The 27,516-nt window shown below is 32.5% G+C and overlaps 1 protein-coding gene across 3 annotated transcripts; it reads right to left on the reverse strand.

The window, feature by feature from the left end:
• Positions 1-6: 6 nt before the first annotated feature.
• On the reverse strand, positions 7-27,516 carry Mf (myofilin). Of its 3 annotated transcripts, none has more exons than XM_012284823.2 (8): positions 27,358-27,516; positions 16,599-16,735; positions 16,160-16,313; positions 14,721-14,809; positions 5,422-5,565; positions 3,484-3,729; positions 1,287-1,378; positions 7-273 (listed from the first exon to the last, which is right to left on the reverse strand). In XM_012284823.2, exons 2-7 carry the CDS (start codon positions 16,696-16,698, stop codon positions 1,296-1,298), a joined length of 816 nt encoding a protein of 271 aa, XP_012140213.1. In that variant the 5' UTR covers positions 16,699-16,735; positions 27,358-27,516; the 3' UTR covers positions 7-273; positions 1,287-1,295. The 3 variants fall into 3 exon arrangements, with proteins under 3 accessions (XP_012140213.1, XP_012140218.1, XP_012140224.1); XM_012284828.2 differs by lacking the exon at positions 27,358-27,516 and adding an exon at positions 27,244-27,265; XM_012284834.2 differs by lacking the exon at positions 1,287-1,378.

A 27,516-nucleotide genomic window follows, 5' to 3' on the forward strand; every position in this document is an offset into this window, starting at 1 on the left:
TTGTAGTAAAATTTGGGCAGTGTTTATTTTATTCGTAGACAGAACGAACGAACAGTACAATAAACCATGGTGACGAGAAACATTGTTAATAAATAGAACTCCGTGGACGATGATACGCGCTGCGAGAAATATAATCAGACAATAGGTATCGAATAATTGCTTGGGATACGTTGCAAATATTCTTTCATTTCTTTTTTTTCGTGGCTTTATTTTTTCATCGGTTTTTTTCGTATCACGCGTTCCATGCTGGGTGACACGGTCATCAGTAGGCGGCTGCAAAAAAGAGTCATCGATTAGCTCAAATAAATAGGCTATAGCTTCGAGAATTCTCATTCGCGTTTACAATTTTTACATTTATCAATTTTACTATTTTCACATTTTTACATTTATGAATTTTGCAATTTTTATATTTGCAAATTTTACCATTTTTATATTTGCAAATTTTGCAATTTTTATATTTGCAAATTTTACAGTAGCTTTACAATTTTTTCATTCTTTATTCTAGTCTTCAAAATTTTCAACTTTGTAAATTTCCAAAATCTACTTACTAGATTTTCAAATTTTCCAATTTAGAAAAGTTTGCATTTAGGAAACTTAAAGTTCAGCAAATTCTCGAACTATGAAATTTTCAAGTAATTAAAGATGGAGTTTCTGCAGAATTCTCGAAGCTTAGAGTGACAGTGACACAAGGACATTTTTGAAAGAAGGACAGGTCCCCGATATCTTCACATCTAAAGCTCGTGTTAAATTCGACCATTATCAGCAAACACAAACTAATATAATTCGACCGTTAGAAACAAAATGGCCGCAGAAGTGTTTGCATGATGCAGCTCGATTTTCCTTTCAGATGTGTACACAATATATACATATGTATTAGTGGAATGAAATGTATGTACATAGAGGAGATTCCAAATAAATAAAAACCTATTAGAGGGGGCGTTTAAATCCAGGCACGTAAGTCACGTACAAAATGACAACTGTGTTTGATAATTGTTCTCTTAATTAGATGATCACGTAATTGATTAACGTTTACGATGACACGGTTAAAAAGGTCGATTTCTTTTTAACAGCCGACGTAACACGGGCTGTGTATGTTTCTATTTTTTTCTTTTCTATTTTGAATTAATGTTTGTGACGTTTAGTTGCGTGTTAATGTGGTCGTAGACGGAGATATATACAGCGGTCAATTATCGTAACGTGATCGTCTCTCCGGTGATTATTTTGTTCACATGAGGAAAGGGTGCAAAAACACTTGACCACATTTTATCACAATTTTTATCGCTCACTTTTCTTTCTTAATATGTGGTACGTTTATTGTACCATGGGCGGGTAAAGTGAAATCGTGGAACTGGCTTCGAATAATAGTAGTATAACGACCCTGAAATATAAGACATTTGGGTTCATTTGCTGTGCGAATTTTAGCGAGGTTTGGTTTGATCTCTCTTGATAAAGTGGTGAGATTATCTGGTAAATAAAGGGCTTCTGAAGCCTAGTCAGAGTAAACAACCGCAATGTCAGCGACATTGTCATTGAAGTTATTGACCCAGGTTAAAGTTGCAAATCAGATTTTCGTTGTTTACTTCAGACGTAATTAAATATTCAGCTATTTAATTAAGTATTTAAGATTTATAAATAGTTATTAGTGATTGTAAACTTTCTTTTGAAAATCTTTTAAGAGTGGTTTTTTTTTCTTGGAAATTGCGGTCGATGGTTGAGCTGTTATCGAAGAAAGGTATTAAAGTTAATCCTTTGACATTATGGCGATATTTCAGTCACCGGAAGCGGCACTTCAGAATTTTATATAAATTGCTTTATCGATCTGAGCTCGTTTACAGTTTATCAATGAACATAGGTATTTATGTACGGAGATATTTATTTTGGTAAATGCAAGAATATTTGAGTAATTTGTAATTTGTTTTATTGCGTTACTATTTTGAGATGTTCCTCCATTTTTATTTTTTGTTATGTGTTTATGACTTTGGTTTTATGTAACATATGACTGATAAATTATATAGGAAATTTTTAACTAATTGTACAAAATAAATTGTACAAACTTTGCAACTAATATTGCAAAATAAATTATACAAAATTTTCAACTAATATTGCAAGATAAATTATACAAAAAATTTTTAACTTAATGATGCAAAATAAATTATATAAAATTTCCAACTAATAATACAAAATAAATTATACAAAATTTTCAACTAATATTGCAAGATAAATTATACAAAAAATTTTTAACTTAATGGTGCAAAATTAATTATATAAAATTTCCAACTAATAATACAAAATAAATTATACAAAATTTCCAACTAATATTGCAAGATAAATTATACAAAAAATTTCTAACTTAATGATGCAAAATAAATTGTACAAAATTTCTAACTAATAATACAAAATAAATTATACAAAATTTCCAACTAATATTGCAAGATAAATTATACAAAAAATTTCTAATTTAATGATGCAAAATAAATTGTACAAAGTTTCCCACTAATAATACAAAATAAATTATACAAAATTTCCAACTAATATTGCAAGATAAATTATACAAAAAATTTCTAATTTAATGATGCAAAATAAATTGTACAAAATTTCCCACTAATAATACAAAATAAATTATACAAAATTTCCAACTAATATTGCAAGATAAATTATAGAAAAAATTTCTAACTTAATGATGCAAAATTAATTATACAAAATTTGCAACTAACAATACAAAATAAATTATACAAAATTTCCAACTAATATTGTAAAATAAATTATACAAAAAATGTCTAACTTAATAATACAAAATAAATTACACAAAAAATTTCTAACTTAATAAAATAAAATAAATTATACAATCTCTCCAACTGAAATTATTGCAAAATTATACAAACTCTCCAACTAACATTACAAAGTAACAAAACTTGCCACAGTAAAATAAATTACAAAGTGTATTTATAGAATTCAATTTCTCTGTCTGGCTACCAAGAGACAAACAATAATTATAAATAAAGATAGCCAATTAATTGTTTAACGATAGGCTGCCAAGAGGAAGAAATACTTGGCAGAAGGAAGTTGAGTATCATGTCTCTGTTACGAGCCGTGTCAAGTTTTTAACATCGTTTAAAGAAACAATACCTGTGCTTCAGCCAAACTATAAACAATGCCAAATATAATTTCATCGGTTGTTATTATGTAATCGTTCGAGGAAGATCTCAAAATAATTGTGAAGTTTCAAGTACATGATATTGTAACGCATTTTGACATTGAAATCCTACAGAAGTTATAATTATTTTATAATCAAGGTTTTTTTTAAGAGTTTTATGATAAATAAAAATTCCAAATGTCAGTTTTCATTTTTTTGTACAAATTTTTAAAGCGCTCATTCTTTTGATTAAAAATTTTAAACGCGTTTTCATATTTTCAGACAGAGAATAATCAGATATTTTCTAATGAAGTATAAGTGATGGCGGATAATGAAAAAGGGTTACATACCGAAAGGCCTGATGGGATGTCGGCTCCATAGATAGCTACGTTTCACAGGGCTAAGATAACTGTCCCTCAGGTAGAACGGGGTGCTCCTTTGAGCATAGCTCGGAATATAAGGAGCAAAGGCTGGGTACCACCATGGGTCTCTGGTGAAAGCACTGACGGGTGCCATGGGTGATGGTTCCAGAAGGTCGAACAGCGGTTTTCTACGTAGCAGGGTAGGTAAGTAGTCCCAGTCGTTCAGCAAATTACCTACATATTAAGAATTCTATTTTATATTCACTGTTTATTATTATTATACCATATTATTTTACATTTATTACATATTATTATTATATCATACTATTTTACATTTGTCACATATTATTTTTATACCATATTATTTTATATTCATCACATATTGTTATACCATGTTACTTTGCATTCATCACATATTATTATTATTATACCATGTTACTTTACATTCATCACATATTATTATACCATGTTCTTTTACATTCATCACATATTATTATTATTATACCATATTACTTTATATTCATCACATATTATTATACCATGTTACTTTACATTCATCACATATTATTATATCATACTATTTTACATTTGTCACATATTATCTTTATACCATATTACTTTAAATTCATCACATATTATTATACCATGTTACTTTACATTCATCACATATTATTATATCATACTATTTTACATTTGTCACATATTATTTTTATACCATATTATTTTACATTCATCACATATTATTATTATACCATACTATTCTACTTTGCATTCATATTATTTTAATTTTCTAAAACATTGTATGAATATAACTTCTATGTATAACTTTAGTTCAATTACTAAGGAATTATTCCTTAATTAAATAGGCTACTTATTTAATACTTTTAGCACTGATAAGTGACACTACGAAATTCATTTTTAATTTTACTAATTTTTAGCACTATAATTCTTGTCAACACCAGTCATTTTCACTGTGGTCAAACAGCACTGACTTTGTCACAATCGACTAGATTTATTATTCACTAGAGAGTACTTTGAGGTTCATTGTAAAACACTTTGACTATCTCTTATAATTCTTACAATTTTTTCCAATTTTTCAAACTACAACTAATTTATAAACCTTGCTAAATATTAAAGTATGTCCAGAGTGCTAGAAAACCAATATGGCCGCCATAGCCTCAGTAAGGGACTCAGTGTCACATCAAATGTTTCAAATAATTTCTACTAAATGTTTCTAAATGTTTCAAGTTATTGAATGTTTCTAAATGTTTTACGTTACTGAATGTTTCAAAATTGATAGTGCTTGTCAAATTATTCCAACTCCAGTTATAATAAATTATCTTTAAGTATGAATAGTAACAGTATAATAAATGTAATCAATAGTAATAGGTATTAAATCTATTTCCTTGTGAAGTAGTTTGTTTCTGAAGCTATTTATTGTTAAAGCTATTTGTTGTCAACGTTAAGTCATTTATTGTTAACGTTATTTGTTAAAGAGTCAAAGTTAAGTCATTTATTGTTAAAGTTATTTGTTGTCAAAGTAAAATCATTTATTGTTAACGTTATTTGTTAAAGAGTCAAAGTTAAGTCATTTATTGTTAAAGTTATTTGTTGTCAAAGTAAAATCATTTATTGTTAAAATTATTTGTTGTTCAAGTAAAGTCATTTATTCTTAAAGTTATTTCTTATCAAAGTAAAGTAATTTATTCTTATATTTTGATAAAATTATTTGTTTTCAAAGTAAAGTGATTTGCTTTCAAAGTCCACAGTCTTCTCACTAACTGAAGCTACCTTCACCTAAGCAAACTTACTTCACTAACAAAGTTACTTCACCAAAGTGTTAGACTACTAACCCAACTGTCAAAGTGTTACTATCACTAAGTGTTACTAACAGTAAGAGACAAAGGAGTACCAACGAGAACTCACCGTGGATGTCGAACAATCGTTTCGTACTGAGCGGAGGGCTTATATGCCGAGCGAGCAAAGGAGTTTTGCTCGGATACAGCCTGTCGATGTCTGCCAAGCGGTTCAGATGGTCGGTCCAAGCTTTCTCAGGGTCGAACGGTTTCGCTGTATCGTGATACATTTATGGCAATGAAACAAAAATTCGTGGCAATGAAAATTGCATTCCTGTCGGATCGCTCTGTGAATACCAGCTTGCGATGCTCGAAATAATTAGAGGATGCTTTAAATTAAGCTGTCGACAGTTATCAACATCTTTCGAAATTTATTGTGTTCTGTGTATCTGGTTGATCTCCGATTATGTTCTGTGATTCATTGTTAAGGTATAGATGATTTGATACAAAATATATTTAAATCAAGGTTTTGTGTTTTGAGAAATTGCTGTTCACATATGTGATGTACGTGTGTGAGATTCATATGTGGTTCTTTCATTGACAAGGTAGACTGTGAAATATAAATGTAACGTGTTTAGATTGAGAGTATTTCATTTTTGAAATTTGATGAATTAGTGTTTCTTGAGAGAGGTTCACATATGTATGTAATTTACACATATGAGAGATTCACATATGTGATGCTATGTGGTTTCATTTTCTGGTCAATTGACATTTTGATAGACAAGTGAGATATAAATGTAACGTATTTAGATTGAGAGTATTTCATTTTTGAAATTTGATGAATTAGTGTTTTTTGTGAGAGGTTCACATATGTATGTAATTTACACATATGAGAGATTCACATATGTGATGCTATGTGGTTTCATTTTCTGGTCAATTGACATCTTGATAGACAAGTGAGATATAAATGTAACATATTTAGATTGAGACTATTTCGTTTCTGAAGTTTGACGAGTTGGTGTATGTTGTCACATATGTGATTTACACATGTGAGAGGTTCACATATGTGATCTGTGAAGTTTTCTGATCAATTGCCATTTTGATTGACAAGTGTGTTAGAAATGTAACATATTTAAGTTAAGACTACATTTCTGAGTTGGTGTTTGCTGTCACATATGTGATTTACACACGTGAGAGCTTCACATATGATCACACATGTCATCTTAAATATTTCAAACGAAATAAATGTTTTACCGTCAAATACACAGAGATACTATTCTATAATTAAATTGCTAACAAATACTAGTGCTTTAGTATTTGTTATTTCAATCGATCCGTGCAGGAATGCAAAATTGTATTTTTAAACAAACAACACTCAAATCATACCAAGCATCTTTTTGTCCATAAACAAATCACTGAAGATACAGATAATTTTACTTGATTTGTTGAACTGTAAAAGATACTTCTCTGATTTGAAGTTTTATTATTTCAGATAAGAATCGTGTCGGATATTTTGTATCAGACTCGATTCTTTTTGTATCAGCTCTTTGACGCTTTTGAGTTAAAAAAAAGTACAATAATTGAAATAGTATTTTAATTATTAAAATAAATTTGTATTATTTATATAATTTTGTAGAATTCAGCATTGTACAAGTTTAAAACTTCAAAGTTCACTATTTAAAAAATTTAACATAAATTATCGCTAATTTTTAACAACAAAAGCGTCAACATATATACTATAACAAAAAAACAAAAAGTAGAAAAATAACAAGTCCACATTGAAAAACACTAATCTATGAAGAGGCTCGAGATTCTTCTTCTCCGTTTGTCATTTGTCGATGAATCGTTTAATGTGTATGCAACGATCAATCTAAATGAATAATTACGACACCTAATCGTGAAAACCGTGCGTACCATCGGTTTCATTTCACCCCGAATCTGGCCGAAATGTATTATCATATTTTTTTGCGCTCCATTTTCTCTATTTTAGCTTGTTAGCTTAAGCGACTATCTCGCGAGGAAAAATATCTCTCTATGTTAATTACTACGTTTCCATTAATTCGAGGCTGTTCATGCTACATTCATGGACGTTTTTAATAAAAAATTTGAAGAGTGTAAGAAACTTTGTTCAAATCTTTCTGCAATGTTATCATGTAGTGATGCTTCATATTTAATTTACAGTGCCTACAGTGTGTCTTACAAGTAGTAGGTCTTTGAAATGAGGAGTAGACGTGATTCTGAATAAGATTTCTCTTCGCAAAAATGGGGTTTGAAGCTTCGTTTTTGAATTATGTATGCGCAGTAAATGCAATGTATAGTATATTCAACGCTTGGTGAGTGCAACGCGTAAGAAATCAATGCGTGGTGAATGTAACGCGTGGTAAATACAAGACGTGGCAAGTACTATGCGTGGTAGGTGCAGCACGCGGTAAGCAACGCGTGATAAATTCAATGCGTGGTAAATACAACGCGTGGTAAATATAATGCGTGGTCAATACAAAGCGTGGTAGGTGCAGCACGTGGTAAGCAACGTGTGGTAAATTCAATGCGTGGTAAATACAACGCGTGGTAAATACAATGCGTGGTAAAGAACGCGTGGTAAATACAATGCGTGGTAAATACAACGCGTGGTAAATATAACGCTTGGTAGGTGCAGCACGTGGTAAGCAACGCGTGGTAAGTGCAGCACGTGGTAAATACAACGCGTGGTAAGTGCAGTACGTGGTAAAGAACGCGTGGTAAATACAGTGCGTGGTAAATACAACGCGTGGTAAGTACCACGCGCTCAGCCGCTAGCTCGAAGCTGTCGCTCTCGCGTCTGCGCATGCGTAATCCTCACGCTCTGATTGGTCCGTGTTTTTCCTTAATAATTCAAAAACGGAGCTTCAAACCCCATTTTTGCAAAGGGACATCTTATTCAGAATCATGTCAGCTACCTCCCATTTCAGGGACCTACTAGTTGTAAGACACTGTTGATTTCTTACACTCGATATGTAAAACAAAAGAAAAAGAATATTTAGAAGATTGTGCGAGGGTGAACTAGTGGGAACTGCGAGTGTGTTAGGTTCGACAAGGGTTCTGTCCTTGTTTCGTGTGATTTTGAAGCCGTGCGTGTTCCTCCTACTCGATACAGAGCGTTCAAGCTCACGATTCTTTCCTTCTAGAAGAGAAAAAAAATGTTGGAAAAATTGTTCTCTCTCTCACAAAAAATAACACGACGCCACGTAACGTGAAAAAGCATACTAACCTTGTGGGAGGATAAAAAATCGCCTGCAAAAAATCGTACTCCCGATGGAGAGGAAAAAAGCTGCTTTTGCGAAAAAAGAATCGAGAGCAACCCGTCAACTGTTTCTTTCAAAATTCATAATTTTTTATTAGAAAACTTTAATATTTTGCTTTAATGCACTTTAATGTAAAGTGCATCGACTGTTTTTTAACGATGCAATCTTTTTTTTGTTCAATTTTTTGTGCTTCAATTGACGGGTTAGAATTGAGCTTAAACTACGAATCACTTTAATTCCTTGCACTCGTAATTTGAACATTTTATAACAAATTTTGGTGGAGACATTTCACCCTCGAATGATGAGACATAACATAAATTTAGAATTTCAAACACTAAAACTTTTAAAACTAAATTTTTCGTATTGGATAAACTGTGAGAGAATAATTTGAAAATGAAGTTAGAGGCTTGAAATTTTACTTTAAATTGAATTCAGATTGACCCACAACATATTTGAAAAATATTGTACATTTTTATATTTAAATTAAAGACGATCTGTCTAATCAGTATAATCTCTAATACTACCCTTCTTATTTTTACATATTTATCTCTAAATATTTCAAAATTCCCGCCATATTCTCTACGTAACAAAATGGCCACCACCTTCTATATAACAAAATGGCCGCCATATCAAGTTCTATTATCTTCAATGACTCACCGTTCAAGGCTGTATTATATTACTAATTATCAATAATTATAAACTACGCAATAATTTATCTCTGTGAATATTCATTCACTCATCAAAAAACCAGAAAACCAGAAAAAAATCACATACGAGTGCAAAGAGAACAAACTCGTCCACCAAGTGGCGAATACAAATTTCTTTCCCACGAATAAACGCGACTATAAACGATCCGTCATTGCAACTTCCAACTACTTGTCTTCTGGTGTTTGTATTATATATTAATTATACTACAGAAAGGTTCGAAGGAAAGAATTACGCATAATTGGGGGGTATATTATTTAAGCTCAGAGTTTTTACGGGACAAGGTTGGTTCAAGGGAGAAACAGAAAAAAAAACTTACATGCCATCTCCTGAAAAAGATAGAAATTTTTGTTGGATCTGGTTGTAATTAATTGCCGCTTGTTAGTCGGAAAAATAATACTCGGACACGCGTGCGGATTAGAGCGTGTATTATCCATTTTGTGATTAATGTTGATTATCTGTTTGCTATACGTCGTCCTCGTCTTCCATGAAATAAATTAACCTTTTCTCTTGAAATAATTTGTAAATATAGGGTGAGTCACAGTTAATTAAATTTTTTCTTTAAAAAATAACAGATACTGTGTGTGAACATGGTTGGAATCAGTAGAGTAATATTATACTCAAGGCTTTGCTTTTATCAGCTGTTCTGGGATTGAACATGTTAGGTTAGGTTGAACATGTCAGTTTATTTTTAGCATTTACCTAACTCATCAAATGGACAATATATGTAATTAATTTCATGTTCACTTTAAAAATGTAATTCACAAATAAATAAATAAAAATGCTTTATAAAACCTTGCATTAAAAAATGGTATACAAAAACTATAAAACCTTGAAAGTCTCCATACCATTTGAAAAAAATTGAATACCCTATTAATAAAATTTAATGAAACACGTGATTCACCCTGAAGCTAAAAAAAAAGAAATACCAAGACAAGGAACGACGTAAAAAATCATTAAAAATTAGAACGCGAAAGCGTCGAGAGAAAATTTCCAGCTTTTTCAAGTTTGGCGGCCATATACAGAGTATCCTTTTATATTTCTTCGTATAAACGCCACTACTATAAACTTGGTAATCTTCAACTACAATCATTCTCAAGCTCAGTCACGTTGTCCTCCCTCTATTATTTTTTAGATCCATTTTCAAACTGCGACCTCCACCTCAGCTGCAAGAGTTAACGTCTTCTGAATCATTCGTCCGCGGAACAAATTGTTTTTCCTCAAAACGCAAAAATCTCGCGAAAATAAAACGCGTAAAAATTGTCGGAAAAAATGTTCCTCACAGCTATCGATTTTTTATTGCAAAAATTTTGTTGTATACAGTGTACAGCAGCTTTCTAGTGCCTTAGACAAGCAGATCCGTTGGCCACTGTTTCAAGATGGCTTCCAAGCTTCCATTTTCCGTAGTTCCGTTCTCTCGACGATCGTCACATCGATTGAGAGAATATTTTTGTTCTTTTTGTGTGTATGACTGTTTTAGTAGATTCTTGTTAGCCATAAGCTTTGGATGTTAGGTTTAAGTTTTTGAATGACTGTATACTTGTGAATACTTGTGTTATACTGAAGCAAAAGTATGAGATCCATTATTATTTAACCAACTGGTGCTGGATCTTTCAATTTTTTATTATTCTTTTTTTAATTCGGTAACTTAATTTTTATAAGGTTTCAATATTTAAATAATTGCACTATTTAATGATTCATCTACAGAATTTAGAACCTTCAGATTTAATTTAATTTTGTAATTTGAGTAAATGGAGAAAAATTTTGAAGTATGAAATTTTTCTTTTTGATCTCATATCTTTGGTTAAAATTATTGTTAGTGTACACTGCTCAAAATTGAATGATAGTTCTTGTTACATAGTTTGCATTTTTATATTCGTCTTAGGTTTCTTCTAGGTTTAATTATTTTGAGCAGCATATATGTATAAAAAATACTATAATCGTATAGCATTGGAGTAACTGGTTAATTATCTATCAGCAATTAATTGTCTAATATCACAATTAATACCTTGAGCTTTAACTCCTCCCACTCAAACAAAGTCGTTAAAAAGCTACAAAGTATTTGCCTATGGGCATGGACACTAAACTAGAACTAGAATTTGGGGACCTGAAGATTTTGCAATTTTAGAATTTTAATATTCAGTCATTTTTGAAGACTTGAACATTTTAGAATTTTCAAACTTGAGGATTTTTCAGATTCCTAATTTAGGAATTTGAGAAGTTTGAAAACTTTGAATTTTTACATTTTAGGGTCTTGTAATTTTAGAATTATTGATATTTTGTATCTTTGGATTTGAAAATGTTGAAACTTCTGTGAGGCTTCAAAATTTTAGAAATTTGTGGTTTTTTAATTTTGAGACTGCAATTTCAAAATTGTAAATTTTCGGGATTTATAAAATACTTTGAATGCCTCTGGGATTATCTTCAAACTTCAAGAGTATCAAAACAACTTCAAAAGTAACAAAAATATTTTTAAAAGCAAATTGTTTGAAAAAAAAATTCTTGTCCCTCATCGACTTTGGGGCAAATTTCTAAGCCCTATAAATCAGTGAAAACTCATTCCACAATCAAATCCCCCACCACATTACTCCCATAACACCTCCCCAAACCAAAAACCCAACATTCACCTCAAAAAAACCAACAGTCACCTCGAATATTCACTCAAACCCAACCACCGGGCAATTCCACAGGCAAAAAGTGCCCATGCCCCCTAAACGATAAAAAAAAACACCTATAAAATGTATCCTAGTATTCTGAAGCTCAAGATATTAAAATAAAGGGTCGATGAAGAAGTTAATGGACGTTAATCGAAAAAAGAGGGGTGGTCTTCTCTTCGTATGCAATGACGAAGTCGCACTCGGCTCGTAAGCGTATTTCGCTCTTTAAGTTGCCAGTTTCGTTCAATTTGTCGTCGTCTAACGTCGCTCATTTCGATGATACGATTGAGTAAAAGCCACTTGACGGGTTTAATGCCTGGAAAGAAATTAGAATCAGAGCTGCATGCGTTCTGGGGCTCAAAGTTGATTTATTCTCAGTGCAGCGACAGAGGATGATGATTTTTTTCCTGATGCGTGGAAGAAACGTTAGGATGATGATGAGCGATGAATCGATGATCCATGATGGCCGGTTCGGCGGACGAGAGTGCATTCTTCCTTGGCGTCCAACGATGTTTCAATTCTTTGAGCTTTTCTTAGTCTTAAAATTAGACGAAATTCTCTTCAAAGCTTTATTGAGCTTTGAATAGTAGCTCAAGTTTTGAATAAATTCTTTTAAACTCTGAGGACAAACTTTTATATACTACGAGGCTAAACTTGCAACATTCTAAAACTATTTCTATAAAATTCTAAAAATACAAGCTCAGTTTAGAACACCTAAACTAAAAGATATATTTTTTATCTTCAAGTAAAGGAGACATTTTTAGGTTAATTTAAGAAGAAGAATTTAAGTAAAAATTGTAGTAAATTATTTAAGTAAAATTGTGAAAGTTCAAGAGATACATTTTTAGGTTATGTTCTAGCAATTCAAGAAGAAGAATTTAAGTAAAAATTGAAGTAAAATATTTAAGTAAAATTGTGAAAGTTCAAGAGATACATTTTAAAGTTATTTTCTAGCAATTCAAGAAGAAGAATTTAAGTAAAAATTGTAGTAAAATATTTAAGTAAAATTGTGAAAGTTCAAGAGATACATTTTTAGGTTATGTTCTAGCATTTCGAGAAGAAGAATTTAAGTAAAAATTGTAGTAAATTATTTAAGTAAAATTGTGAAAGTTCAAGAGATACATTTTTAGGTTATGTTCTAGCATTTCGAGAAGAAGAATTTAAGTAAAAATTGAAGTAAAATATTTAAGTAAAATTGTGAAAGTTCAAGAGATACATTTTTAGGTTATGTTCTAGCAATTCAAGAAGAAGAATTTAAGTAAAAATTTAAATAAAATATTTAACTAAAATTCTGAAAGTTTATAAAGAGACATTTTTAGGTTAAACTCTAACAATTCAAGAAGAAGAATTTAAGTAAAAATTTAAATAAAATATTTAACTAAAATTCTGAAAGTTTACAAAGATACATTTTTAGGTTAAACTCTAACAATTCAAAAAGAAGAATTTAAGTAAAAATTTAAATAAAATATTTAACTAAAATTCTGAAAGTTTACAAAGAGACATTTTTAGGTTATGTTCTAACAATTGAAGTAGTAGAATTTAAGTAAAAATTGAAGAAAAATATTTAAATAAAATTCTGTGAGTTCAAGTAAAATTCTAATCCCTAAATTTAATCTAATAAATAATAACAAGTTAAAACTCTAAAGAATTAATTCTAATTCTAATAAAAATTCTCACAAATTCTACATTTTCAAATTACTATTAAATTTAACAAATCCTCAAAATATAAAATTTCTTTCCACTCAAAATTTAAAAAGAACTCCAAACTTTCCAACAACTCAAGTACTAACACCAACCTAAAACTACCTAAAAACTCATTCCCTAAAAAATTCCCTAAAAAACATTCCCCCAAATCTAAAAATCCACCTAATAAAAGAAAAGAATTTCATCTAATTTCAAGTTGAACTTCAAATAACCAATTCAAGCCAATAGAGCCAATTCCCCTAAATGAATCAGTGAATTCCCCAAACACAAATTTCAATAAAAATAAAAAGAAAGAAGAAAAAATGTTCCAATCGCAGACAAGTGATTTAACCATAATATTATATATTTGATGTAGATGCATGTTCATATAGCGATATATAATAACTTAGATACAAAGTGTAGTAGAGCAATTAGTATTACACATATATGATATGCTGTGTGTTCGTGTACGTGTATTTTTCGTGTGAAGATAAAGAGACGATTAACATGACCCGATATTTCGAGGGCGCGTTACACACGTCGGGGGATGACACATAACAATAACAAGGTTCTCAGGAGCATCCCATTTTTTCTTTTTTTATTTTATTTTCTTTTTAGTCACGAGTGCAGGCAAAGGTGGAGGGCTTTGGGGTACGAGACGGATCCTCCGAACGGCGTTTCTGGCTTCTGAGAAATACCCGGAGGGATAATTTCAGATAAATCCTTATCGACAGATTTTTTGCCTTTCCACTTCTGTCTTTATATCTGTCGTTCAGTATCTCCCTGCCAGAAGCCAAAAGCACCCGGTTTAACAATTACATTAACAACATGATAAACCCCGAGAACGGTTATTGAGAATTAAACGGTACATAGATTTTTTTCCATTCATCTCACTTTAGCTTCCTTTTCTCGTTTCGTTATTTGAACTTTCATTCTTCTCTTTCTCTCGCTTTCATTCTCTCTATCTTTCGTTCGTGAACGTTCGAGTGTGTGTACAACGTTAGGCATTCAAACTTGTTCGTTTCTTTTCGTTTCGCGATTATTCTTTTCTCGATATTCTCTGTTTCTTGTCGTTCACTCTTTTTGCTGAGTTTAGTACGTACCGGGGGTGAAGCGTTCTACAGGTTTGTATTGATGCGGGTAGATCTGCCTAGGTGAGTAACCGTAGATCTCACGGTGGACGGGCAGGTACCTTCAAATACAATGTTTCAATTAGTACAAAATGATACAAGAAAAATTAGTACAAAATCGTTTATTAAAGACTGCTTTAAGAACCAAGATTTTAAGAAACAAGTTTCCTTGTAGCTATTTTAAGAGAACAGAAATATTTCACCCTTTACTGTCTTCATTTTACTTCCAAAAAAATGAGGCAAGTATAAAGAAGGCTATTATCTGTTTGACAAATATATAAATATGTTTGACAAATTTTTAATGTTATTAAAATAGCTATTTGTTAAAAAATGTTTCATTTCATATATGATATAATGGTTGTTGTAAAATATATAGCTGTTTTAAGAGAACAGAAATATTTCACCCCTTACTGTCTTCATTTTACTTCCAAAAGAATGAGGCAAGTATAAAGAGGACTGTTATCTGTTTGACAAATATAGAAATATGTTTGACAAATTTTTAATGTTATTAAAATAGCTATTTGTTAAAAAATGTTTCATTTCATATATGACATCATGGTTGTTGTGGAATATGATGTACATAGAATGTATGTATAATATATCATATGTATCAAATGTATCATTATATATATACAGGGTGTCTCACAACTAGTGAGACAACTAATGAGACACTCTGTATGTGTAGATAAATATGTTAGGTTATGGGATACGTATCATTATATATATACAGGGTGCCTCACAACTAGTGAAGCATCCTGTGTGCATACATAAATTTGTTAGGTTATGGGCTATGTATCATTTTATATGTACAGGCTGTCTCAAAACTAATGAGACAACTAGTGAGACACCTTGTATGTATAGATAAATATGTTAGGTTATGGGATATGTATCATTATATATATACAGGCTGTCTCATAACTAGTGTCTCACTAGTGTCTCACTAGTTGTGAGACAGCCTGTATGTATAGATAAATATGTTTGGTTATGGGATATGTATCATTATATATATACAGGCTGTCTCACAACTAGTGTCTCACTAGTGTCTCACTAGTGTCTCACTAGTTGTGAGACAGCCTGTATGTATAGATAAATATGTTTGGTTATGGGATATGTATCATTATATATATACAGGCTGTCTCACAACTAGTGTCTCACTAGTGTCTGTCATTTTTATCTATATATACAGGCTGTCTCACAACTAGTGTCTCACTAGTGTTTCACTAGTTGTGAGACAGCCTGTATATATAGATAAAAATGTTGGTTAATAGGATACGTATCATTATATATATACAGGGTGTCTCACAACCAGTGTCTCACTAGTGTCTCACTAGTTGTGAGACAGCCTGTATATATAGAAAAATATATCAGTTTATGGGATTTTCTGGGAGTACGATATTGAAACGAAAAGATACCTGTATCCAGGAAGGTTGATGCGATCAGCTGCGTGGAGTGGGTTTTCAAAGATGGATTTTCCAAAAGGCCACGAGGAATGCAGCTCAGGATAATCCGAGCGGAAAATACTGCGGGGTCTGTGCGTGTGTTCCGGAGCTCTGATGTCATCGGTGCCTTTTGACAGAAAGTAAAAAGTTATTACTCTGCTTCATCACAAACACAAATGATTAATATACAGGGTGATCCAGTAAAAGATTTTACTTGACAAAAATGTATAATAATGAAACGCGAAAGGCCTTTTTTATGTATCTATTCATAATCCCATTCTGTGTATTCAATACATATATGGCCTTCCTATGTATTCTATCCAATGTATTCAATATATGGCCTTCTTTGAAAGTTATGGATTTTATTAGCGTATATTTAAAACGACATAAGAATTGATATTTTTGGGAATACCTTTCAAGGCTCGGACGTAACTTTGCCAGAATTTGGCCTTCCTTGTGATGGGCTCGTTGCGCCCAATCATGTCGAGATTGCTTCTGAAGCGCGCGTCCATTTTGCCGCTCTACTGAACTGCTAACCACACTCGTTCGCTGTAACAAATACAATCCACATCGAACTTCAATCATTTTCAGTTCAATCAACCTAACACGTTGAATGCCATCTTTCATAACTTTGCAATTTTAACATCAAGTTAAATTATCATGAATTTTAGTTACAGAGTTGACAATCATCGACACTTTTGTTACAATTCTTGTCTATCTTTTTTTCAAGTTACTGCAATTGTTAAAAATTTATAGAACTCTATGAACAATATTATATTAAGTAAATTTCATACTGAACAATATTGTACTTTATAATATAATAAAACAATACAGAACAGTATTAAAATTTTTGCAATTTCAACAATCTTCAAGGCATCCAACGTGACTATCTTTTTATCTTTAGAAATATCTTATCAATATTTTAACAAAACCGAAATATTCTATCTGAAATAACCCGAACTGTTTAATTCCGTATCAGAGAGAAGATCCATTGATTAAAATTTTTCCTGTCATTCACAGATTCAAAGCACAGTAATTATGTTTTAAGGGAGCTCGAACAGGGTTACAGGAAGTTAACATCGCAAACAGGAATCCGAAGGCATAGCGTAACATCGATTGCATAAGCAACGTTATATTTATAACGTGGAAGTGCTTTTTTAACCTTGCTTCTGTAAACGATAACCCATTTCCGCAATCCATTATCGAGCGAAATTCGTTCCTTTGTTTGCGGCCGTTGTAAACGAAACTTGAAGATGGATTCGTAGAAAGCTTTCGAAAACGTCTGAAACCATCTCCTTCCTTGGAAGATCATTTCTTTTTACTAATAAAAAATAATTTCATTCAAGATACTGCAGTTGTTAAAAATTATTAATATTCTTCTAAAAATTATTCTTTAAAAAATAAATTCGAAGCTGTCATGTAGTTTGTTTAAAAATAATTTTGTGGAATTTACAAGATTATAGATTATAGAGCGTTATTATTTATAAAGTTTGGAGTAGTTTATAATAAGCGAGTACGATGGCACGAATTCGACAATTTTCCGTTTCGTAATACCAGACAGAGTGAACGGTCTAAGAATACGAGAATTATCGTCGATAATTCGCTAAGCTGCTTGTTGGCATCGTGTCGTTGTCTAAATATATCCTCTGCATTTTTCACGGTCGATTTCTTCATCATTCTCGCTAAACGCGATTTTGCAATTACGTATCTGTGAGTCCAAATTGCTTTCGTTTCGTTCATAAATAACCTAAGGATTTCGTCGAGTTCATCAGTCTTTTAAAACTTGTATAATAAGAGGCTTTAAAAGCTTGTATGATAACAGTCTTTATAAGCTTGTAAAAAATGGATAATAACGATGGACAATTGGGATCATTAGAACGTAGTGCAGGTACACGAAAATGGCGCGAAATTTAAAATTTAAACTGTTCAAATCTACAGATTTTTCAATTTATAAATTATCGAATATTCGCGTTATTAAATTCTAAACTTATAAGTTAGAAAACTTGTCATAATAATTAAAATTTCTAACTCTATCAATTTTTGTAAATTTCAAAATTTATGGATAGTCAAGAATTTATTTCAAAAATTTGCAGAATTTAAAAATTTGGAATTTCTACATTTAAATTTTCTAAATTTCTACATTTAAATTTTCTAAATTTCTATATTAGAAATTTCCTATTTCAATGTCATAAACAATAACTAAATAATTTTGCTTTTAACAATTTTTATTTCTCTCTCTATAATAATAGAATATTTAATAAATAGTTAATGAAGCTATAATAACGCTAATAGTAATTATAGACGATTAATTCGAAGTAAGTAGATGTGAAATAAAATATCAATGAAAACGTCTGAATGAGTTAAGGAAGTTCGAATTTGGCCGTCGTACGCGAAAATCGCGCCGGTAACGTTGAATACCAAATAGTATTACGTGTACCGCTATTGGTCCCGGCATTCCTTGGATCAGCCAATCGACGGCCGCGACACAAACAGGAGCATCGCCTTTTCTTTTTCTTGACGCAACATCGTCTCTAATTTTAGTTACGCGTACTTCATACCGTCCTGGATCATCCGAAAGCTGTTTCGCACGTATTCCTGTTTCATTCCCGGCAAGATCGACCGAAGGTCATCGGGAATATATTTGGAGTACGTGATCTAAATCGACCCGTCATCTATTAATGCTTATTTCTAGACGAGTGATCGTTTACAATTACCGCAATAATATTTGCTACTTGATCGATACCATTCTTGCTCTTTTAAACTTCTATTTTAAACTATCTTTATTTACTTTTATTATTTTCTACTTTTAAAGTGTTTTTTTAAATTGTATTTTTATTTTTCAGTTGTCGTCAGTCACTAATGTTATCGTAATTTATTCTCGAACAGAAACATATATGAATTATTACTGATGTATAAATATTTCCTCATTTTTCTTTAATAATTCAATTATTTATGTTTAGATAACATTATATCTGTTTAAAGAATATTGAATTTATTGTTAGAAATCGACGAGAAGCTGAGTAATGTGAATGCGTGGTTACAGGTGGCTCTGAGTGTTGCATCAAGAAGTGAATGTTTTCGCGGGAAATTTGAAATGGCGCGTTCGCTTTGCAGTACACACAAACTTCTCATAGATCTGAAATATTCTTATAATGACTTCAGGTAACAATTTTCCATATATCCACATATGAATGTTTTTCAAATGAACCTCTCAATCATTATTATTCCATAATTCAATTGCAATAACAAAACTTGAGTAAACAATTAAAACAGTAACTCTTATAAAGTACTTCTAAACATATATACCTTGTAAATTATTCCTTGCAATTTTTCATTGCTACTTAATTACAAAATATCTCTTTTTGAATCCCTTCTGACTTATAAACTTTATCCTCAATGACATAAATTACTTCTTGCAATTTTTTATTGTTATCATTATAATTAACAAAATGTCCTAAGTACATGATTCAGATTACTACATGCAACACTTATTTATCAACCTCCAAAATACCTTGAATATTTATCAATCTCCAAAATACAGTATAACTTTGATCAGCACATACTAAGTTAAATTATGTGTCTTACAACGACAAAAAGGGAAAATAAGAAAAAGTCTAAGTGGTCGCAAACGATGCATCGTGACGTAAGAGTCCCGGATTCGCGGTCGTTATATTTAGGCTGCCCGGGCCCCGGTCCGTTTTTAGTCGGAAACAGGTGGACATCCAAGCTGTGCACGAAGGCAGCATAGCCGACGAGTCTGACTTTGACCGATTTTCGCCAACTCCCGTTGGAATGGACTACTTTATGCTCGACGCATCGCCTTGACGATAATGACCCATTGAACGTCACCCTCGGGTCCATGGAATTCCATGTTCAACCGAGTGAGTCGGGTGACTCAGACTTGCCCTACATTCTACACGGAGAGTATTGAAGACTGTTCTTGTAATTCATTTTTTAATTAGGTGAATATTTGGCAGGTGAATGGTTTAGGATTAGGGGTACTTTTGGAGAGATGGATGAGAATGAAATTATTAGACTGGTTCTGAGGATCGTTAAACTGGTGCTAAATGTTAGGTGTGAAATTGTTATTGAATTGGTTTTGAATAATTGTGGGACTATATAGTATGTGGTATCAAAGATTGATAGGACTATGTAGCATGTGGTAGTAAATAGTGCTAGGACTATGTAGCATGTGGTAGTAGACAGTGCTAGGTCTATCTAGCATGTGGTACTAAATAAGCTTAAGACTATCTAGCATGTGGTGCTAAACAGTGCTAGGACTATCTACCATGTGGTAGTAAACAGAGCTAAGACTATGTAGCATGTGGTAGTAAATAGTGCTAGGACTATCTAGCATGTGGTACTAAACAGAGCTGGGACTATCTAGCATGTGGTACTAAATAAGCTTAAGACTATCTAGCATGTGGTACTAAATAGTGCTAGGACTATCTAGTATGTGGTACTAAACAGTGCTAGGACTATCTAGCATGTGGTACTAAACAGTGCTAGGACTATCTAGTATGTGGTGCTAAATAAGCTTAAGAATATCTAGCATGTGGTGCTAAACAGTGCAATTATCTAGCATATGGTACTAAACAGTGCTAGGCCTCTCTACCATGTGGTAGTAAACAGAGCTAGGACTATCTACCATGTGGTAGTAAGTAGTGCTAGGACTATCTAGCATGTAACACCAAACAGTGCTAGGTCTATTTAGAATGCAACCACCTAATCCTAGGAGTTATAGTCCTAGCATCATCTATTGTTAATTTGGTGATCATTGTGACCCTTATTTAGCAGCCATCCTAGTATTTGATGATCAACTATCTCATGACTACTATCAATCATCTGATGGTCATTTTAATAGTTATGTACTAGGTCCATGACTACATGTAACATTGCAAATACCTCAATTGTTATTTAACGATGCTATGCATATAAATATGTATGAAGAGTTGACAGTCATACCAGGTATTACTCTAATAGTCATCACAATTAACATTTGACACATCATATTCTGCCACTATGACTAAATTTAGAAATGTATTAATTCATGATTAATTTCATAATTTCAACATGAGTACATTTACTTATCAAATTCAGCTCTATATTTCATCCCTCTATTCTATACTAACATCCCTATATTTCAATGCACCCAAAAATCACATATATCAAATCGAGAGTCCACCTCCGCTTCCAATAACAAAATGATGAATCACAAGGAATCCGAACGATGTCATAATTTTATGTCGAGGCCATTGCCGTCCGTGACGCGTCGTTTAATTTTAAAGAGTCCGATTTTTGTCGCGAAGGAAAAATAGAGTATCAAGAAGGTGGGGAGATAGGAACAAGAAAGCGAGGATGTTCATCCGGACTCGCGTGTAATCTAGATGCCTGCTAAAAATACGATCGACTCGGAACGGTCAAGAAAATCATCTGGGGCATAGGTCCAAAAACTGAAATACGCCTCGACCGGCATAGCTTTTGATCCACGTCGTGGGACGTTAGCATAGTTTTCACCGCGTCATCGCGCGTTTAAATGGCAGAAGAATTGAATAATCGAGAGACGATTGCCAGACCTTCCGGCAGACACGTGGGTCATAGGTGACGACAGTCGATAGCGATAGGTGCCACCACCTGTTGTTTCATTGTTCCTTGCCAAAATATCTTTGGTGATGCTATGTCACAAAGTAGAGACAGTGGGGATATTTGATACTCGTAGGAATTCATTTTGGTTGAAGAATTTGGAGTTCTATATTTGATGCAAAATATAAAATAGCTGTCACTGGTCAGATGTGTTGATTGAGACACTGATCAGACATTTCAAGGAGATACGTTTGTGAAATATACTGAGGAAAAGTGGTAAGACTCACTGAGGGGACTCAGATAGTCACCAAGACTCATTAAGGAGATTCAGACAACCATTGGTCATAAATGAGATTGAGTCATAGGTCAGACTTATTAAGGAGACACAGTCATGGGTCAGACACGTCGAGGAGATCCAGTCACTGGTAAGACACGTTGAGGAGATCCAGTCACTGGTAAGACATATTAAGAAGATCCAGTCACTGGTCAGACATGTTAAGGAGAATTGTACAGTAACTAGCAAGACTTATTGAGGAGATGCAGTCATGGGTCAGACACGTCGAGGAGATCCAGTCACTGGTCAGACATGTTAAGGAGAAGTGGTCAGTAACTAGTCAGACTTATTAAGGAGATCCAGTCACTGGTCAGACATATTAAGGAGATACAGTCACTGGTCAGACATATTAAGGAGATCTCGTCACTGGTCAGACATGTTAAGTAGAATTGTACAATAACTAATCAGACTCATTAAGGAGATCCAGTCACTGGTCAGACATATCAAGGAGATACAGTCGCTGCTCAGACATGTTGAGGAGATCCAGGCAGTGGTCAGACTTATTAAGGAGATCCAGCCACTGGTCAGACATGTTAAGGAGAATCAGTCACTGGTCAGACATGTCTATTAACTTTTTAACATACTTCTATGTTATTAATTCATAATATTGTCTCACTAAATTGTAGTTCCTAATACTAGTTCGTAACTAAATTACACTACGTAATATTATTTAAAAAATTTATTACAGTTTATATTATCTTGATAAACAAAGTACTGTCCATAATATTTTTTCAAAAATAATTTGTATTATTTTGCTCAATAAAGTGTATGGTTAATATTATATCCCTAAACAAACGACAGTACTCAATATTATTTTAATAAATGACCATATATAATTTTAGTAAATTAATCATGAAATATATTCTCGTTTCAGTAAATTATATTTTGTTGCCACTAAAATGTTATATGAAGAAGTTTCATAGAGAGATTGAAAAGCGTAGATCAGTTTATTAGAGTTGTTTTGATTCGAAGTTTTACCACTGCTAGCCTTTTTGCGGCGTTATATTTAGTCGGATGTGGCCGAAAGTAGTGACGCCTTAATTCGGTCAGACGCGCAGTTAAGCTTGTCAAGCGGCGCCTCTTGGCACTTGTGACGTATTCTCTGATATTAAGAGAATGAGTAATCTGGACCGTGTCACTTCAGCTATTCGTAACTTTGTACTATATTATCACTATAAAAATTTCACTTTTCTGTATTTGTGGAACTAAAGAATGCTAATTGTTTAAATTTTAATTAACATTCTGACTTATATTTCAAATTACCTTTTAACATTTTGAATTCCCTTTTAACATTCATCAATTTCTTGTTCTCACAATTTTTCTAGCTCCCAGTTCTTATTACACCTATACTTTTCGTTCTAATACTAAGAAAGGAAGCTGTGTTTAAAGAACTAGTGTATAAAGAAATAAAATCTTGAAAGCAGTCTAAGAGTATTAATTGTTTATACACAATTTTATATATAATGTGAGATGTAAGCAGAGGTATGTAGATCACAAGAGATGGCGCTTGGTTCGCTGACGAAAAAGTGTTTCGCGTTTTAACCACAGAAAAGGGAGCGGCTATAACAGACTACATCGGACTTGGCGGCACTCGAAGCCACCTCACTATTTCTGTCGCGTTATATAACTGCCAAACAAATCCCTGCCAATTATTATAAACAATTCGCCTGATTGTGATTGGCACCGGCTCGACAGCATACGTCAAAAATTTTCAAACACGTAAATTATCAAATTTCCAAATCTTCAAACCCCTAAATTTAAATATCTTCAAATCATTAAATTTTCAAACCCCTAAATTTAAATATCTTCAAATCATTAAATTTTCAAATTTCCAAAGTCTCAAACCTTAAAACCCTTAAATTATAACATTCCCAAATTTTCAAATTCCAAAATTTTCAAACCCTTAAATTTAAATATCTTCAAATAATTAAATTTTCAAACCCCTAAATTTAAATATCTTCAAATCATTAAATTTGCAAATTTCCAAAGTCTCAAACCTTAAAACCCTTAAATTATAACATTCCCAAATTTTCAAATTCCAAAATTTTCAAACCCCTAAATTTAAAAATCTTCAAATCATTAAATTTTCAAATTTCCAAAGTCTCAAATCTTCAAACCCCTAAATAATAAAATTCCAAAATTTTCAAACCCCTAAATTTTCAAATCTTCAAATTTCCAAAGTCTCAAACCTTCAAACCCCTAAATTATAAAATTCCCAAATTTTTTAATTCCAAAATTTTCAAACCCCTAAATTTAAAAATCTTCAAATCATTAAATTTTCGAATTTCCAAAGTCTTAAACCTTCAAACCCCTAAATCATAAAATTCCAAAATTTTCGAACCCCTAAATTTTCAAATCTTCAAATTTCCAAAGTCTCAAACCTTCAAACCCCTAAATCATAAAATTCCAAAATTTTCGAACCCCTAAATTTTCAAATCTTCAAATTTCCAAAGTCTCAAACCTTCAAACCCCTAAATCATAAAATTCCAAAATTTTCGAACCCCTAAATTTTCAAATCTTCAAATTTCCAAAGTCTCAAACCTTCAAACCCCTAAATTATCAAATTCCCAAATTTCTTAATTCCAAAATTTTCAAACCCCTAAATTTAAAAATCTTCAAATCATTAAATTTTCAAATTTCCAAAGTCTCAAACCTTCAAACCCCTGAATCATAAAATTCAAAAATTTTCAAACCCCTAAATTTTCAAATCTTCAAATTTCCAAAGTCTCAAACCTTCAAACCCCTAAATCATAAAATTCCCCAATTTTCAAATTCCAAAATTTTCAAACCCCTAAATTTTCAAATCTTCAAATTTCCAAACTCTCAAACCTTCAAACCCCAAAATTTTTAAATCGCGAAATCATCAAATTTCCTGATCCTCGAAATGTCACACCTTCAACCCCCTAAACCTTGAAATCCCCAAATTCCTCCAAATTTCCAAATTTCCTCCCAACCACATCTTTTTAGTAGAAACCTATATTCACCGTCGACAATGAAATCGTCGAAAGCTTTCGAGCAGAGGCAGGCCGTCGATCTGCCTCGAATTGGTATGCGATCAAAGCGAAACCGAGAAGCGAGTCGCGCCAACTATTGCGAACGAGCTCTTCCACGAAATTAGAATTTCATTTTAGAAGTATACCATGTTTCGTGTTTCTCATAAATCGATCGAAACTTTTCGAAAGAAAAAACAGTTAGCTTTACGTTTCATGCGGGCTGTCTCGTGACCACGTTTAATAATACTGCAGAGTTACGAGAGCGATGATGTAACTATACTCTTTCGGTCACAGTGTTTTTAAAAGTCACTTCTTTGCATCATCTAACCCTTCGATTTTTTGTATTATTATGTAGAAATGGTATAAAGAAATGAATTATGAATATGTATTATATTCAATTATTGTTGTAATTTTGAGAGACATTGTTCATATGTGGAAAATATTTTGCATATGGAGGGGTTGTAATTTTAAGGTTAAGTGGTGAAAATATGAGACATATGTTTGGAGTATTTTAATAATTCTCATGTGTGGACAGCAGTGTAAGGCAATATTGTTATTGTAATGTAAAGCAAGGAATTAATTATTGCATAAGTTAACATGTTTCTGTGAATTATTTCTGTGTGTTGGTGAATGCTGTGTGCTAGTTAGGTTAGGTATATGCTGTGTGTTGGTAAAATTTTGTTTTGTTTTTGACTTGTATGAAGCATGTGGTCTTTCAAAATAATTTAAGTCATGTGTTATGGCACTACGTAGAGCTTTTAATTTATTTATTGTTTGAGAAATATAATTATGTATGGATAACAATTTTTGTTCCAAATGAACTCTCCCATGGTAACCTTGTAATTAACCCTGATTAAATGGATACTTCTATAGTATATATAATATTCATTGTAATTAAGTCCATAGTATTTAATGACTAAATATTTAGCATAATAGCAGATCCAGAAAAGGATCTTGAAATGATTAATCCTTGAAAGGGTTAAGCCTTCATTGCATATAATACTGACATTCGAATACCGGAAACTGGGTCAATTATGACTTCTTGAATCGCACTTAAATTTCTTTATTGCAGAAATAATGTCAGTTTTGCCACACGACAAACACTGTTATTAGGATTCAGGTGAAGTGGTTATATAAAACTGGTACTAGTTTCATGCACATATTATTATTATACAAATATTGGATACAGTTCACAAGGAATTTTTATTATTTTTATTAATGAGGTTGAAACGATCTTGTCATATTTAAATGACCATCTATTTACTCATTCTCTATACAAAACATATACAAAATTATTTAAACATACAAATACCATTTCAAAATATTTTCAAGCTTCAGAATATTAGATGACGTTAATAAAAAATATTTTAAAATATTGCCCAAAATTATTCGATCGTTTCCATCTCACTTTCGCTGCCTACCCTGCGATAAAGCTAGCTCTTGAATTTAATAATCCACCTCCGGAACGCACAAAAATCCGTTCACGATATAAGTGAAGGGTTTAGAAAAATGTTAGATAGTTCATCTTTAAAATGTTAGGTACTTTAGGTTCTTGCAAATGGTCCATACCCAAAAATTTCAATATGTCATAGCCAAAGGTGATTCATGATCGGTACACGATACAAGTGAAGATTTTAGGAAAATGTTAGATAGTTCATCTTTAAAATGTTAGGTACTTTAGATCCTTGCAAATGGTCCATACCCAATAATTTCAATATGTCATAGCTGAAGGTGATTGATGATCGGTACACGATACAAGTGAAGATTTTAGGAAAATGTTAGATAGTTCATTTTTTAAATGTTAGATATTTTAGATCGTTGCAAATGATACTTGATAATTTTGATACGTGTTAAGGTGCATCACAGTACACGATATAAGTGAAAGGAGGTCTGCTCTCTCCAATCTAGAGCGGTTAGTAGCGCGAATTAGTCCTAAAAATACTCGCGACAGCAGAAACGTAGATCGAAATTGGGAGCAGCTGTCTAGGTTAATGGAAGAGCGAATTCCTTCGCTAAATATACCCGAAGGATAAGCAGCGTCCAATTATTATCACACCATCGCACACACAGTCAAAATACAATAGCGAACGTGATACAAGGATCCTCTGATCTTCCCTCTTGATACGTCCTCGAAAACTCGCACTCACGATTGTCTAAAAATCTCAGTTCGAACCCGCGCTCAGAAATGGCCGAAGAGTTTCGAACTTGAATGTTCGGTAGTTTTTGCGAATTATCTCCTTTTTTTTTTCGTAATTTTTTACCTAAGTATTTCGGATGACCGTTCGGTTCGGGGATTGGACCTTAGACTGGGCGGCTGCCGCCAAAAATGTGGACTAGTATACCGGACGTCGGTACAGTGGCGCCGACCTGTCGGCGGGTTTCCGTTACTCGCCACGCGACATTTATGGCACAACCCCCGC

Source organism: Megachile rotundata, chromosome 14 (assembly GCF_050947335.1).
Source record: "Megachile rotundata isolate GNS110a chromosome 14, iyMegRotu1, whole genome shotgun sequence".
In the NCBI taxonomy this organism is placed as follows: Eukaryota; Metazoa; Arthropoda; class Insecta; order Hymenoptera; family Megachilidae; genus Megachile; species Megachile rotundata.